This window comes from Hemicordylus capensis, chromosome 1 (genome assembly GCF_027244095.1).
Source record: "Hemicordylus capensis ecotype Gifberg chromosome 1, rHemCap1.1.pri, whole genome shotgun sequence".
In the NCBI taxonomy this organism is placed as follows: Eukaryota; Metazoa; Chordata; class Lepidosauria; order Squamata; family Cordylidae; genus Hemicordylus; species Hemicordylus capensis.
Genome location: NC_069657.1, coordinates 146892114 through 146908961, shown reverse-complemented (window position 1 = coordinate 146908961; position 16848 = coordinate 146892114). Strand labels below are relative to the sequence as shown.

The window sequence follows — 16848 nt, the reverse complement described above, 5'->3', positions numbered from 1 at the left end:
TGTACCAGCAGCACTGCCAATAGGTTCAGACAAGAGAAAGAAGGGTTCAGAAGTATAAAAAGGGATTTTATTAATGTATATGTACAAATTTACAAAGCCAGAAACTGGAGAATACAAACAGCATTCAACCATAAACTGCCTTTCTTTCAGTTTACAGAAAATCATTACACCTGATTCAGTTTAAAAAGCAAACAAGGAAAAGAATTCAGACATTTACAGGTTGGATAAATATGCAGCCTGGCTTTAAATGTAGGCAAAGATCCTACTTTGCTGGAACTTGGCAAGAGAGGCTTAGAATTGGGCAAGAGAGAAAAATGTTGGTTTTCCCTTCACTTAACAGCAGTGACTTCGACCCAGCAGCAGCCAGTGATATGGGACAGTACACAGTACTCTGCCACCACATGTTGAATGTCAAACGGAGGACTCTCCGCACACTTTTAGCAGTGGGTGCCGCAATGTGGCTGGCTCAGGACCATACAGGTGCATGGCTATTAAGTAGCCATTAGGGCCCAAAGCAGGTAGGGGCTGCTGACCCCTGCCTACCATGGGTACTACCAGCCAGTAACAGCCTCAGGCCTGTACTGCATTTAGTCAGCAGGCAGCCCCCTGCCTCTGCGAGCAAGGGCCTAAAGCGTCTGCTCCCTCTTTAGCTGCCAGGCTATGTGCTGCATTTTGTCCCACCTCCCCGCAGCTAGACCAGTTAGCATGTTACAGCACCAGAAGTACAAGAAGATTACCCTATGGGTAACATTACAAATTAAGACAGCCAGGAAAAGTAGCAGGATTGATGCAGGTTATATAACACAAACAAGAGATAACTGAGTCAAATGAGGAGTAATGAAGAACAATATTGCCTCAAACCAAGATGTGGGCAAAGATCAGGAATGAAACAAGGGATTCAAATCCTGTAACTACGTCTGCTGTGAGAAGAATATGCATTCTTAGTTTGCCTACTCTGTAACCAACCTGCAAATGTTGCAAATGGCAATTACAACTGAATATCTTGCAGAAATATTTGAGATAAATGAAAACACCTTTGAGCTTAGCAAAGGGGTTTGACAATGGCTGAATCCATTTCCAACTTTAGAGTGCATCAATCAGTTCTTGGTACCAGCTCTACCAGAGAACTAGACAGAATGGTATTCCAAGCTTTGAACTGGGATTTGGAGCTGCTTAAGACAGGAGTGGTCAAGCCTAGCCATTATTTATCGGGCCTTTTTGCCAAATACACGTCCAACAGGATTTCCAGCTCCATGCAGTTTCTCTGTCAGGTCATTCAACTGAAGCGTGTGTCCTCAAAAAGTTACAGTTTATCCAACAGTAAAAGGTTCTAATCTGTACATGTGTGGTTTAAAAAAAAAAAAAAGACTCATGTGTTTGAAGTGGCTTTCCTTCTCTTGAGCCGAGATCTCCAGTCCTCAGGCAAAACCTCAAAATTTGCATTTCTCTCTGCCATGCCACTGTAAAGAGAAAAAACACACAGGAAAACCACTAGACTAGACAACTGACAAAGGAGGACAAAGTCATCATAGGTAGAGAAGAAACATAGGAAGCTGCCACATACTGAGTCAGACCATAGGTCCATCTAGCTCAGTATCGCCTGCACAAACTGGCAGCGGCTTCTCCAAGGTTGCAGGCAGAAATCTCTCTCAGCCCTATCTTGGAGATGCCAGGGAGGGAACTTGGAACCTAGATACTCTTCCCAAAGCAGCTCCATCCCCTAATTGGAATATCTTACAGTGCTCACACATGTAGTCTCCCATTCATACACAACTAGGGCGGACCCTGCTTAGCTAAGGGAACAAGTCATGCTTGCTACCACAAGACCAGCTCTCCTCCCTACCACAAACATTTTTATCCAGAGCCATACCAATCTGTGATGAGAGAGCTGCATCCCCAGGGAACATCCCCAAGAAACCCATTGCCTTGTATATGCTATATAGGATTACTAACTCAATATTATAGTGTACACTTGAGGACATAGCATATTAAAGGGGGAAATTATGAAATTATGGTCTGGACACACAGTTTTCTTGAAAAGGTAAATATAAATTAGGCTAGATCATGTTTATCTGTAATGCATGATCTTTATTGCATGATTCCTGTGATGGTTGCTCTTCTTCCAGGTAAATCTGCTACCACCACTCAGACTCTTTTTGACAGATTTGAGATCAATGTCACAGTTTATAAAGGACTTGTGACAAAGCTTGTCCTTTGTTAAAATTTCTCCAGTATAAAACAGCATATCCTGTAGTGTGGTGCAACACTTCTAGTGAACTTGGGAGAGGAAAGGAAATGTTCTCTCACCTTGGTAACATTAAAATAACTGGTTTTATTGCACCTAAACTACTCGGTTGATGTTAAACAAGTTCTTAAAATGTAATGGTTTCAGGTATTAAAATGCAAACTCTTATCAGCATAATGGTTTCAGGTTTCAAATAAATTTAACTATGATAACAGTTTTGATGTTTTTTAGATGTTCTACAGTTAAGATTCCTTCTATGTGACTTTACTCTTTTTAGAGTTAGGATGCCTTGCTTGGTTACTTTGTATAGTTTCAGACCTGCCTCCCAGCCAAAGACTCCCAGGTCTTTCCCTGAATAGAAATTGGGTTTTCCTTTAGGGTGCAGATTTTTCCTCTGCCTCTACCTAAAATCCACACTTCACCCTTCTTTAGAGAAGTCCCTTTCTTGCCCACTCTTATTTTATTCTCCAAGCCTTGACTTGCCCTTTCATAACTGACAATCAACTATTAACTAAAGACTGCTTTTCTGTGCCAGTTTTTTCTTAACATTCTAAACAGGGTTTCTCAACTTACTTGCAGGGTGCCTGCAGGGGTCCCATTGCTGCAGCCTCTCCCTGTCACTCTAACGCCTTCACCCTTTACTTCCTGCACATACTTATTGTATTTCATTAACACTTTACACTGTTCCATAACATTAACATGTAAACTACATATAAACACTTGTAAACAAACGTGAAGGACATATAAAACAGCACAATCCCATCCCCCTTTTTCAATCTGTTGACATGACCAGGGTCAGGGAGGTCCTTTATGGTCAAGCCCAATCTGAATATTCTGTTCTGCACACAGGAAGCAGCTGGTTAGTCACAAAAACATGGTATATATGTATAGGGTATAGATTTGTATAAGAACTGTCAAGGTTTGCCCCACACTTTCAATTCTGCCTTATTTAACAACAGCCACAATGGGCTTCTCTAGTTATCATGGGCAGCTGCAATTACATGGACCTAAATATCTTGCTAGAAGCTAAGATTACTAAACAAAGACTAACATATTTTGGGTCATGTCATGCGAGCTGATTCACTCGAAAAGACAATTATGCTGAGAATGATCAGCGGGAGACGGAGACGGCCTTGTACTCGGTGGCTGGATATGATAAAAAATGACACTGGAATTACCATGGCGGAATTAAAGGAAGCTCTACTAGATAGCATGGCATGGAGTGCATTGATCCATAGAGTGACCTAGAGTCGGACACAACTGAACGGATACAGAGAGAGAGAGAAATATCTTGCTAGCAGTACAAGGTACAAGCCTACAATCATCACCTCACTTGGGCAATAATTAGTACCACATGTGCTGATGGGTTGACACTGCCCAGAAAAGTGGGAACATTTACCTAAAACAAGATATCTGAGAGAGGAAGGGCTACTTGGCCATATCCTGCAGTTTCCTTCATACCTGATTAACTGGTGCTGCTTCCATTCTTCAATTCGCTTCTGTGACATCACCTCCCGATCGTCATCACTGGAGCTGGAGTTTTCCTCCTCATCCAGTTCCCGTTGAATGCTCTGCCACTTCTTCACTAGAGATGGCATCTTCGTCTTGGTCTTTTTTCTCTACAGGAAGATATTCAGAATGCTATTATGAGAATTTGAACTAGTTTTATGAAACCCATTATTGTCAGGATTAAGGACTTTAAGTTTAAGTCTGCTGGGCCTACTTGGGTAGAAAGCCTGCATTTTTCTCAAAGGAAGGAGGGCGGCAGGGCAAGAAAGGAAATAGTATCTTGCCCTTCCTTTCTTTCAAGAGATTGGGGTAGATAATGTCAAGGGGAAAGGGAAAAAATTATATAAAGATGATCAAAGAACAGTTTTCAAGAAACACCAGTAACATGATGATCTAATGGAAATAAAGTTCACCTATTTAAGACCAAGGATAACTATTATTATTATTTATTTGATTTCTATACCGCCCTTCCAAAATTGGCTCAGGGAAGTTTACACCGAGAAATAATAAATAAATAAGATGGCTCCCTGTCCCCAAAGGGCTCACAATCTAAAAAGCAACATCAGATAGACACCAGCAACAGTCACTGGAGGTACTATGCTGGGGGTGAATAGGGCCAGTTACTCTCCCCCTGTTAAATAAAGAGAACCACCACTTTAAAAAGTGCCTCTTTGCCAAGTTAGCAGGGATTAACAAGGCATTATTCCTATGGGGAAAGAGGGGTTAGATTTCAGAACACACAAATCAAATTGTAAACACACCCAAAAAAGTGCAACCCCTCCCCACTGTAGTGTGCTCCGTGGGGGTCTCCTTATGCCCCCCAGACTGCGAAATGCCCCCCAACGGGAAAAAAATAGCTTGAAAAATTTAGAACTGGTTGTACCTTGTGATGGTAGATGTAGAGTCAATAGCTTGGCAGCTTCAGGGCAAGGAGCACATGGGATTTCAAAAACATGTGGGGTAAACGGACCTAAAAAGTGTATCAGCCAACTCCCTTGTGTTAAGGTCCAAATCACTCTGGAGGTATAAGCCCCAAACTTCTTGGTCTTGGGCCAGTATGCCAGCTTCTGTACTGTAAAGTGTGCTGTATTAGCTAAACACAGTATTTTGATGTCTGACACTAGAGCTTTGTGACAACTGTTCTCCTTGCTCTGCATAACATGAGGAATCAACTTTACTTGCGGTTTCATTACTCGCAGTGGTAGGTGAGGAATGGAACCGCCGTAAGTAACTAGGTTCTCCTGTACTCACCTTGCTACCTCTCCTGAGCTTTTTTGACTTCTCTGGAGGCAGTGCTTTGGGAGCCTGTGGAGGCGGCGATAGAGGCGGTGGCGGGGGTGGGGGTGGCGGCGGCGGCAGCTGCTCTGCAGTGTTAGTGGCCACTGGGGTTCCTCGTGAAGGAATTGGCTGGGTGGTGCTGACAGGAAGTCCAACAGGGACACTACACTCTGAATAGGTCATAAGTGCCGATTGTGTTACTCCAAGGTAACTCTGTTGCAAACCCATCCCTGGGGTTTGAGGACCTGTATGTACATAAGCAAAACAAGCAAAAGGATGTGGATATTTCCAAAACTCTCTCTGCCAGGGATCCCACCAAGGAAAAAACAGAATCTGAAGGCCAATACTCACTTGGGCCAATGACTGACTGACCATAGAGCACTGGACAACTGCCAATGGTTGCTGCACGCTGCACCAGCCCAGCACTCACTTCAGAAGCTTTTCTCTTTACAGGTTTAGTTGGAACAGGTGTGGATATGCTTGTCTCAGAATTACCCTGAAAGCAGAGAAGGACCAGTTAGTTTGGAACACCTCTGTAAATTCTTGGAACACCACACAAATCTGTGAATAACCAAAGTAATTGCACACTAGCATAGCTAGATTTACTGATCTTTTCTCTACCTGTTGTAACCAGGGCTGAAGGGGGGGACGGGGACGCCAGTACAAATTACTGTGGTCCGGCAGGTCGGTGGGGGGCCAGGGGCCTGACTATGTTGCCTTTGTCTTGCCTCCTGCCACCACCCCACCCCGCCATGAGGCCAAACCACCAATCTTTAAAATAATTCTGGCTGCCATGTGCACAGCCCGGGTGTGTGTGTGAGCTGAGTACCACCACCCCCTTTGGTGGCAGGCAGAGCAGGAGTGGCAGCTGAACCTGGCCATCCAGCCCAGCAGCCCTTGAGAACAGTTCTCAAGGGCTGCTGGGCCAGATGGTCAGGCTCAGTGGCAGTGGCCGCTCATGCTCCACCCACCAGCACAAGGGGGTGCTCAACTCACCCCCCACCCCACCCCCGGCCATGCACATGGCAGCTAGAGTTTTTTTTTTAAAGACCAGCAGTTTGGCCTTGTAGTGGCAGCAGCGGTGGGTGGGTGGGGAGGCTTGTGGAGAGGGCCCGAGAATTTTTTTCCACCGGGGCCCTCTCTTGGCAGCCCTGGTTGTAACAAGCCCTGTCAAAGCATCTCACTTTCAATATCACAAATGGTTTCAACAAACATCAGGAGATCATCTTCCTGCAAGCAGAACCACCCTCCCCACAAACGTTAAATAAGCACCCTGGCCTTTTAACACGCAAGTGTCTTCTGTCTCTTGCACTATCATTCCTTAGACAGAGGAAATGTCCAGAACAAACATTCCTATAAGAAAGGGTCTCAACATCCCTGAAATCCTGAATCTTGGCACATCAACATTAGAAGGTACTGCTTCAGAAGCAAAAAGGTGTTTACTAATTGACTATCAAGTGGGGAAACTATCAAGGAATAAGCAAGATTAGTTTCAGGAAATGGTTTTTGTATATGTAGAGGCTTGTATGCTAACAAAGCATGAAGCTTTGCAGATATAAACAGGTTGCTTACCTGTAACAGATGATCTGGTAGTGGTCCTGGACAGTCATAATAGTGGGTTCTGCACCTGCGCAGACCAGCTTCGGTAAGAATTCTATAGCTCCTCGAGACGCCGGCAACCGCCTACTGCACGTGACTAGCACCATCTAGCGGCGGTTGGGCGTCCTCATATTCAGTTTCTTGATGGCCGAGGGCCCAAAGTAACCTCAAGTCCGTTACTCCACTTCCCCCCACTTAAGGATGCTGTTGCAGCGGGGATGGACGGGCGGGTCTTATGACTGTCCAGGACCACTACCAGATCATCTGTTACAGGTAAGCAACCTGTTTATCTGGATAGTGGTCCTGGACATTCATAATAGTGGATGGATCACAAGCAACCTTGTTGGAGGAGGGCGCAACAAGCTACTGCAGCACCCTCTTTAGGACCGCCCGCCCAAAGTCCGCTTGTGCTGCATTACGGAAGTCCACAGCATAGTGGCTTACAAAGGTCCGGTGGGATGCCCAGGTAGCTGAAGCGCAGATATCGCTGAGACGTATGCCCGCCAGATGTGCAGCGGAAGCCGCATAAGCCCTGGTTGAATGAGCACGGAGCGTGGTCGGCGGGGTCATCCCTTGCAAATCATATGCCAGTTTAATCATCTCCACAATCCAGAAAGAGAGTTTTTGCCTGCTAGGAGAAAAACCTCTCCATTTACCCTTTTCGCATACAAACAGGCTGGTTGTATGCCTAATCTGCTTCGTAGCCTGTAGGTAGTACAGTAGGCCCTTCGCACATCCAGAGAATGCATGGACCGTTCCAGAGGTGTCTCTGGATCCCTGAAGAAGGTTGGTAGTACGATGTTAGTGTTCAGGTGAAAATCCGAGACAATTTTTGTCCTGAACTCCGGATCCAGGCGCATCACAACCCAATCCGGATAGAACACAGTGTATGGCTCATCTATCTGCAGGGCCCGGAGTTCACTGACCCGTTTTGCAGTGGTGATGGCCATCAGAAAGAGGGTCTTTAGCGTTGTCAGCTTCAGAGAGGCCTTTGCTAATGGTTCAAAGGGTACCTCCGTGAGCGTAGCCAGCACCAGTGATAAGCTCCACTTCTCCGCTGGTGGCCTCACCGGAGGATAGAGATTGTTGATACCCTTTAAAGAAGCCTTGCACTTTGGATGGGAGAACAGTCGTCCTGTCCCAGCCTGCATGTCTTGCCGACAGAGCAGACATATGTACCTTAATGGAGACGTTTGCAAGGCCCTCACGCTTTAATGAGGTAAGATAGAGAAGTACATCTTTGAGAGAAGCCTGCCTAGGTCTGAACCCCTTAGAGGCCGCATGAACACAGAATCTACGCCATTTAGCATTGTAACTACGTCTAGTTGACAGTTTCCTAGTATTCCTGTCAGAATCTTTTTCAGTAACCTATCCTCCATGCAGTTAGGTTCAGAATGGATAGATCTGGGTGACAGACCTGCCCGTGGCGTTGAATCAGTAAGTCTGGCCACCATGGAAGTCTCCTGTAGTTCCCCCCGCAGAGTCTGAGTAGACGTGTGTACCAAGGTTGCCTTGGCCACCATGGCGCGATCAGGATTGCCTGGGTGTTCTCCTGAAGCAACTTGGCCACGACTCTGGTCAATAGGGGTATTGGAGAAAATGCGCAACACAGTTCCCCTGTCCAACGGAACTGAAAAGCGTCGCCTCGCAACAAATGGCCGGTCCCCATGCGAGAGCAATAACTGTCGCATTTCTTGTTTTCGTTCGTCGCAAACAGATCGACTTGGGCTGGGCCCCAAGACTGGAAAAGTTGTTGTATGATTTTTGCGTTCAATTCCCACTCGTGTTGGGGGAGAGCAACACTTGTCTGCAGTTCCCTGCTGAGCGAGTCTGCCAGGCAATTGTGAGTTCCCTTGATATGTATCGTGACAACATGGATCGACTGGGGGATACACCAGTCCCAGTTCCACAAGCTGAGGTTGCAGAGCGACCTTGACACCGTCCCGCCCTGCTTGTTTATGTAAGCAATGGCGGTCGTGTTGTCCATTTGAAGCAAGACCACCCAACCCGCTATGTGGGACTGGAAGGCCTGTAGTGCTTTGAAGGCTCCGAGAAGCTCTAGATAATTGATGTGACTGCGGGTCTGTGGAAGAGACCAAAGACCCTGTGCCGTGAAGTGATCTAGATGAGCACCCCACCCGTCATTGAGGCATCCGTCGTCACCGTTACGGAGGGCTCGGGTACCTTGAAAGGCATTCCGCGAAGTAAGTTCTTCTTCTCGCCCCACCTGAGCAAAGACTTCAGAACCTGGGAAGGGAGCAACACCGTTTGCTCTGTGGTTCGGTCCTTGGGAGGTAAGCCCTCAGGAATCACTGTTGCAACACCCTCATCCGTAGGCGCGCATGAGGGACCGTTGCCGTGCAGGAAGCCATCAGACCCAGAAGCACTTGAACTTGATGCGCCCTTTGCAAGGGTGCTTCCTGAAAGGCGAGCAACAGAGCTTGTATTCGTTGGATGCGGCTCTCTGGCAGAAAAGCCATCTGTGCCAACATGTCCAGGTGAGCTCCAATATATTGGAGCCCGGTGGACGGGGTTAAGAAGGACTTCTTGTAATTGACCTGGACGCCTAGGACTTCCAGTAGGGATGTCACCAACACCACATGAGCTTGGAGTTCCACCTTCGTCTTTGAAGTCAAGAGCCAATCGTCGAGAAATGGATAAATCGACAGGCCCAGCGTTCTTAGATGGGCGATTACAACTGCAACCACCTTCGTGAAAACCCTTGGGGCAGTCACCAATTCGAAAGGTAGGACATTGTATTGGTACAGACACGTCCCCAACGAAAATCGCAGGTATTTGCGATGGCTCTGCCTGATGAAAATACGCATCTTTCAGATCTAACATTGCGATCCACTGTTCTCCGTGTAGAAGAGGAAGGATGGCCTGCAACGTTGTCATGCGAAATTTGCGAACCTCGACGTACAGATTCAGGTGTCTCAGGTCCATAATGGGACGTATACCTCCATCCCTTTTTGGGACCTGGAAGTACCGGGAGTAGAATCCCGACTGTCCCTGTGCCCACTGCACCGGAGAGATTACCTTCTTTTGTAGCAATTGAAGCACTTCTTCCCGTAGCACCCGAGTCACGGGGGGGTACTTTATACCCGAGAAGGGTGGGAGTTCCCTGAATTCGATCGCATAACCCTCGTTCACAATGCGGAGAACCCAGCGATCCAATGTTATGTGGTGCCACACTAGCGCGTAGCTGGCCAGTTTGATGGTATCCAGAAGTGGCGTCAAGGAGATGTTGGGCCTTGAGATTTTGTTGTTTGCTACTTTGTTGAATGTCCTCCCCACGGAGCAACTGTTGGATCTGTTGCTGCCATGTGCTAGTGGGCCGGCGCCCAGATCAAAGCTGCTGTTTAGGCTGCTGTGCAGCCTTATTACGTCCTTGTTGGTTTGGTTTATTCCGGTTGTAGTACGGTCGTTTGTTGTACCTCTGATATTGGCGCTTGTAGTCTCTGCAGTCTGTCTGATGGTAGAACTGCTGTTTGCACTGGTACTGTTGGTAAGGTTGATATTTCGGGTTGGCTGTCTTCTGAGACAAAAACGAACACGCAGTCAGTCTGGACTTCTTCCACTGTTCCATTGTTTCATCCGTCTTGTCAGAAAACAGGCCTTTCCCATCAAATGGAAGGGTCTCTACACGATCCTTCATGTCCTGTTGTAGGCCGGTCGCCCGCAGCCAAGCATGTCTCTGCAGAATGATGGATGATGTTAACGAGCACGATTCAGACTCGGCAAGATGCTTTGTGTTTGCCAACTGTTGCCTGGTAGTAGATGTTGTTTTGGCAAAAGTGGCTTCAAACAACTTAAGGAAATCTGCAGGTTCCAGAGTGTTGCGCTGCTCAAACAAGGCTTCCCACAACGAATGGGTATACTTAGCCTGGCAGGCAATATAGTTCGCAATCTTGATGGAGAGACATGCGGTGGAATAGGTGCGGCGACCCAACCCATCAAGCTTCCTTCCTTCTTTGTCCGCAAGGGTAGTATGCCTCCTACCCCCTTTTGCAGTGGTTGCACAGTCCACCACCAGTGAGTTCGGTGTTGGGTGGCGCACAAGGTACTCGTTACTTTCCTCCTGGACGCGGTAAAGAGCTTCCAGATGCTTAGAGGTTGGAGCAGAGGTCTGTAGGACCTCCCACTCGGACTTCGCTGCCCGTGAAATGTGTGGCTGCATTGGGATGAAGACTGGATGTAAACCCGTGGCAGCCTTCATCATATTATAGACTGGATCTTCTAACTCCAGTGTGTTCTGCTTCAAATCAAGGCCCAGGACCTTAGCCATTTCAGCCACCTGTTGGTGGTAGCCCTTCATCTCCTCACTGGGTGATACAGAGGGTACTACAGCCACATTAAGTCCTGGATCCGGCAGTTCTGGCTCGTCTAGATCCCCTGGGTCAGGTTCGGTGGTGTCAGACTCATAAGAGTCAGTTCCATCGTCACCATCATCCTCCAAGATGGGAATGGGTGAATGTTGTTTAGGAGAACTCTGTACACGGACGGGTGACTGTCACCTGTGGTGCAAAGGTGTACGTTGCGCGGGCGAGTCCCCAAGAACTGTGGACGCCAGCGGTCTTGGCCCCGGCTGCCTAGTAAGTGTTGTAGAAGTCTGAGCGGCCACTGCATGTACTGGTGGCAGCGGACGCAACAGTGCTTCCGGGAAGTCCGCCTGGAGCGACACCGAGCGGTGTTCCGGATAGCACGAAGAGGTTTGGATCGCAGAGTCAGTCCGATGTACTAGATGCGTTGGATACGGTGATGTTTGCGCCGCAGAGTCAGCACAGATAAAGTTTTACGCCCTTTGCTCGCGTTCATCCAGCCACTGAGTAAACAAGGAGTACTGCGCCCTAGTGATGGTGCAGGTTTCACTCCAGTCTGTATGTGTCATCATAGACGTGGCAGTCGCTGAGAGAGGAGTCGTCTTTGGAATAGGCCCTTCAAAAACATTGAAGCCAGTAAAAGTCCCTGTTGACCGCCCGCTCTCCTCTGATTCCAGCAAGTGTGTCAACCTGTGGGCTGAAGCCCCACATTGGAGAGGCGGTGTCTCCTGGTCTAAAGATACGATTCCGTCCTTAGGCTCCGCATCGGCGGCCTCTGCATTGAGCACGGTGTCCAAGATAACCGACACCAGTGTAGGGTCTTCCATAAAGTCAGTCACTGTCGATGCAGATGTCGACGGTTTGGCGGGCGTCGAGGCAGGAGCAGTGATTTCCGTCTATGTCGAGATGCTTCCCCTATTCCTTTCAGGCGCAGTGTGCCTTAGGGACAACGGCGTCGAAGGTGACTGTCGAGGCGTCGACGCCGGGGATAAAGAGAGCGCTCGATATCGTGGCGCCGGAACCGTCTGCAACCCCAATGGCGATGGGGTGCGGGTTGAGGCATGCCTCCATTCCTTGTGCCGATCTTTACGCCTCTTCTTCTTGGGGCTGCTACCCGATGCCGAGGCAGCATCCCTCTTAGCAGCAGGCTTCTTAGAGGCCACAGGCTGTGTTGCCAACGTCGAAGCCGTGGCGCTCGGCGTCAATGCCCCCAATGTCGAGGGACGGCCGACTGCGGTTGTTTTCGGCTTTGCCGGGATTTTTGACTGCGAATGAGCAGCAGAACCCGGTTTTAATGGCGAGTCTTTCCAAGCCATCAGCGCCTCCTCCATAAGGAACACTTTCAATCATGCCTCATGATTCTTGAGCGTCTGCTTATTAAACATAAGGCAAACGGGGCACTTTGAAGCATCATGAGCCTCGCCCAGGCAAAAGAGGCAGAGGTCATGGCAGTCTGTAGATGGTAGTTTCCCCCGGCACTCAGTACAGCGCTTAAAAGTCGTTTTCTCCTTACCCTGCGGGGCACTCATTGCAAGGTGTCCGTAGAGTTTGGCAAAGAATAGTCAGGCGTTCCAGAGTCAGAGAGGAGGGTAGCCGAGATTGTGAATACGCCGTGAGGGAAAATGAAAGTAGAGTGGTCGAAATCAGTCCGCGTCTTTCCGGTTTTTCGCCTTAATTTCACAGTTCACCAAGTTGAAAGCAATATCCGAAAGAGCAGTCAGTTCAGTCCGTAATTCGTAGCCAAAGATAGTTAGATATTAAGAAATTTTAAATACTGAGGAGCAAGCGTTTCCGAAGTCTGATCCCAACGGCGGTCAGAAAGAAACTGAATATGAGGACGCCCAACCGCCGCTAGATGGTGCTAGTCACGTGCAGTAGGCGGTTGCCGGCGTCTCATGGAGCTATAGAATTCTTACCGAAGCTGGTCTGCGCAGGTGCAGAACCCACTATTATGAATGTCCAGGACCACTATCCAGATCGGACAATTTTAACTTGCTCTAAAGGAAGTAGTTCTGCTGCCTGCCTTCTTTCTTAATTAATTACATTTATATCCCGCTCTTCCTCCAAGGAGCCCAGAGCGGTGTACTACATACTTGAGTTTCTCTTTCAGAACAACCCTGTGAAGTAGGTTAGGCTGAGAGAGAAGTGACTGGCCCAGAGTCACCCAGCTAGTATCATGGCTGAATGGGGATTTGAACTCAGGTCTCCCCGGTCCTAGTCCAGCACTCTAACCACTACACCACGCTGGCTGTGCAACCTCACCATCATAGCACCATATATATTTCCATTTCATATTGTATATGGGCCATCCAAATCCATTATATCGTCCACAACTGTAGAAGACGACAACAATTTTATAAAGGAACTTTGTCACAGCATGCATGGGACTAAATGTTTTTTATTTGCTGCTACAGAAGTTAATGAGAGGCTTACATTACAGTCAGCAAGACACTATACAGAATGCAGGACTGCAACAAGAAGAGATTTGCAATTCCAAGTTATATACAGAATGCACACCTAATAGTAACTTACCACAAAACTTCACATGCACAATCTCACCTGGCTGTTGACTACTACTGGTCGAAGAAGAGGTTTCAGAACAGCATCTTCCTCTGTTCCAGGTGCTGGTGGCTCCTCATCTCCCTCATCCTCCATCTCTACTTCTTCTATTTCCCCATCTTCTCCAGGAGGTGGAGGTGGTGGTGGAGGGGGAGACTCTGGTGGTGGAGGTGGCGGTGGTGGCATTTCCAAGGGCAAAGGGGGCTGAAGCACCGGGACAGAGGGCTGAAGCACAGTCCAAAATTGACTGAGAGGCACAAGAGATGTAGCTGCAGCATTACCAGAAAGAGGCTCCTTACAAAGAGAACCTAAAGGAAACACGTGCAAAGTTTTTTATAATTATCTCATACCTGTTAACAGCCAACCAACCATTCCGATATTTTCTTCTACACTTAGGAGTCTTCTTTCACTACAATTATGATTTTCTGAGAAAACTAACCTTTTTAAAAAATCTCATTAAGCACCCAAGTAAACAGGCCCCCACACTCTAAAAATAGAAAGGAAAAACAATGCAAACTACACCTCCCATTTCCACAAGGCGCAGCATTCACACAACATGCCAACAGATTTCTAGCCTGCATATAGACACATGTTTTGCATGTGAAGCATTCATTTCTGTTCATTCTGCCCAGATGAATATTTAAGTACACAGGGGTACTCTAAGCACCTGCCCTTCTATATTAAATAAACTTTGCCCCTTTGTTATTCATTTCTGGTATCTGTTTTCTACTATCATGTACTGCTCTTTGAATTTGTCAGCAAAGACCCCACCTTCCAGTACCTGTAGTGTTATCCGTAGATTCTCCACCAGACTCAGCTTTTTCCTTTAATGCTGGTTTAGGAAGAGCTTCCGCTTTGTTCTCTAGTATTTGCCCCTCCTCTTCCTCCTCCCCATCTGGGAACTCCCACTGAGATTCGCCTGTTTGCTCGTTAACATAGAAATAGCGCCTATGATCCCTAAATCACAAGAAAGAAAACAACGTTTTACACTCTCTCCCCTGTACTGGCACCATGATGTGGTCCTCTCCCGCGATAGCGGAGTGCTCTCACAGGAAGAACCTCTTGCAGTAGGACTGCTGTTCACAAAGGCAACAAACAGCTTTGAGGAAGGACTTGCAAGATGGGCTTACTCCAAACTGTTTGTGCTGCTGGCTCTGTGATCACAGCCCTGACCCTCCACTCCATGAGTAGAGGGTTAGCGCAACAGCTCACTTGTGGCTGGTGTGCAATAAGGGTTCAAGGATGCATTAGGAAATTAACTTTTTAAGGTAGTTTCAGGGTTCATTTCCTTCCAGAATAGCAAAAGAGAAACAGCCCAATTTATCAAAGATGGCTGCTCCCCCATGGACTGCTGCAGTCACATATATGATACTCTTGGTGTCAGACATAGTGAATTGCTACTGAGAGGGAGAGGATCTGGGAGCTGAAAAACAAAAGAGCAAAGATTTCAAATAAACAAAAATAATCAAGAAAGCCAAATATAAGAAGAAATAGTTTGGTCTGACCTGCTGGCAGGAGATAGTAATCTTGTTCTTCGTTGAGATCCTCAGTCAGTGAGCTTTCCATAAGGACACAGACGTTACTTGGGAGCGGAGTTCCTGAGATCCTGCAATGTGCACAGAGCTCTCGCATGCGCGACCCCCCAAGCCCGCCCTCCTTAGCGCATTTACACTCAAGAGTAAACACCAGCTCTGTCCAATCGCGGAATCAAATCCATTTCACACACTTAACACAGACTTTATATTTCTCCAATTTTTGTGGCTGGCCCAAACTTTGTATGTGCCAGAGGCTCTCTGCCCGCTCAGCACCGTTAAGTGCAGCTGCTCTCAGTCTCCAGACAGATGACGGCACGTCGGCAGGTGGTGATGGTCACAAATCATGTCTGAGATGTCAAAGGTGAAAGGTGAAAAGGGGAGAAGAGTGCGTACCTGTCCCAGTGGCAGGACCAGCCTTTAGGGGCGGCGTTTATTTCATACTGTTTTAGCTGTTCAGCTGCATCTTGCAATTTGCGTTTGAGGTAGTTTCCTTGGAGAGCTCCTTCCCGCCAGTCTGCAATACGGGTCTATGGAAAGCAGGGATACAAAATAAAAAATAAAACACCCACAGAGGATAGGCCTCATGCTTGACACATCTGAAACTGTAACAATTCACTGTGGAGGCAGCAGAAAGACTAGTTCTAAGGAGGAGGTCTGAGGCATCTTCAAATCTAGCCCTCAGCCCAGCCATTATTTGGGATGAAAAACCTGCCTTCTAGAGCACCTCAGTGTCTGGACCACTGAATGGCAACAAGTAGGGAGAAAGAAACACCTGTAGACAATAGGCCTCATGCATGCCACGTTTCAATGCACTCTATAGTTCCAAACAAGACTAGCTCCTCATAATAGGAAGCAGCACTAAACCAACAGAATATGATCAGATTAGGCACAGACCAAAAAGGTCTTTTAAATCACTCAGCTGGGCAGTAGGGGAGGAGACAGGAAAGAGAGCCTGCTGTCCATGCCACAGTACTTAAACTTGCTAGATTCATTCTCATCACACTGCAATGATGCCAGTTGTTTGGCTCCTTATATTCCATAATTTTCAATAAAAGGTAAAATTTAGGTACCTCAGTCTGCAACAGTAGCATGTGGAAGTTAGAGATGGATTGTCTACTGATGCCCAAGAACTCCAGCTTGCTTATCAACATGTTGGCCAGCTCTCCAATCTGAAACTGCCAAAGTAAGGCATGCAAGAGGTCAAGAATTTCTTGTCAGTCACAATGCACAAGGCTATTGCAAAACTGTCTCTGAAGTTTTGAATGTCTCTGAATATAGGAAGATATTGAAACAATATATTGTTTCAACAAGATATATGATTGGAGCAATAATTGGCAAAATGTTGTGGCTAATGCTAATGAAGATAGCAAACAGATCAATTCTAGCCAAATGCAAGAAGCATACTCGCCATCAGCTATTCTGATGGATTACTTTGATCATTCTGTCAAGCCAACATTAAAGATCTTCTGTCTTTAACCCATATGTACAATGCAGCCACTGAAAATCTACTGTCTTGCACAAACACAAAAGGAAGTTGTCCCAAACTAATGTTTTCTAAAAGCAGCACTTAAAGCCAGGGGTAATGGGTCTGGGGAACATTCAAAGACGTATAACTAAATACTGTTTCCAACATACATCTTAAGATAGTGGTGCCAGACTTATGGAAAATTAGCACTGAAACACAAGAGAGAAAGAAACTCATCCTGACTGGGGCTACTGCACAGGCACGGACCCCATTTATGTGAACACTGAGGACTGTGACACTGTGATAGTGACACTGACACAAGTATTAAGGTTTCAG

The 16848-nt window shown here is 47.0% G+C and overlaps 1 protein-coding gene across 1 annotated transcript in view; it reads right to left on the bottom strand.

Moving 5' to 3' along the window:
- Positions 1–45: 45 nt before the first annotated feature.
- Positions 46–16848, bottom strand: part of FNBP4 (formin binding protein 4) — a 30388-nt gene continuing 13585 nt past the window's right edge. Inside the window, 8 exon segments of the mRNA XM_053282285.1 lie at positions 46–1460; positions 3707–3864; positions 5006–5308; positions 5310–5528; positions 13513–13820; positions 14294–14469; positions 15441–15574; positions 16118–16222. Coding sequence (XP_053138260.1) covers positions 1370–1460; positions 3707–3864; positions 5006–5308; positions 5310–5528; positions 13513–13820; positions 14294–14469; positions 15441–15574; positions 16118–16222 — 1494 coding nt within the window. The 3' untranslated portion in view covers positions 46–1369.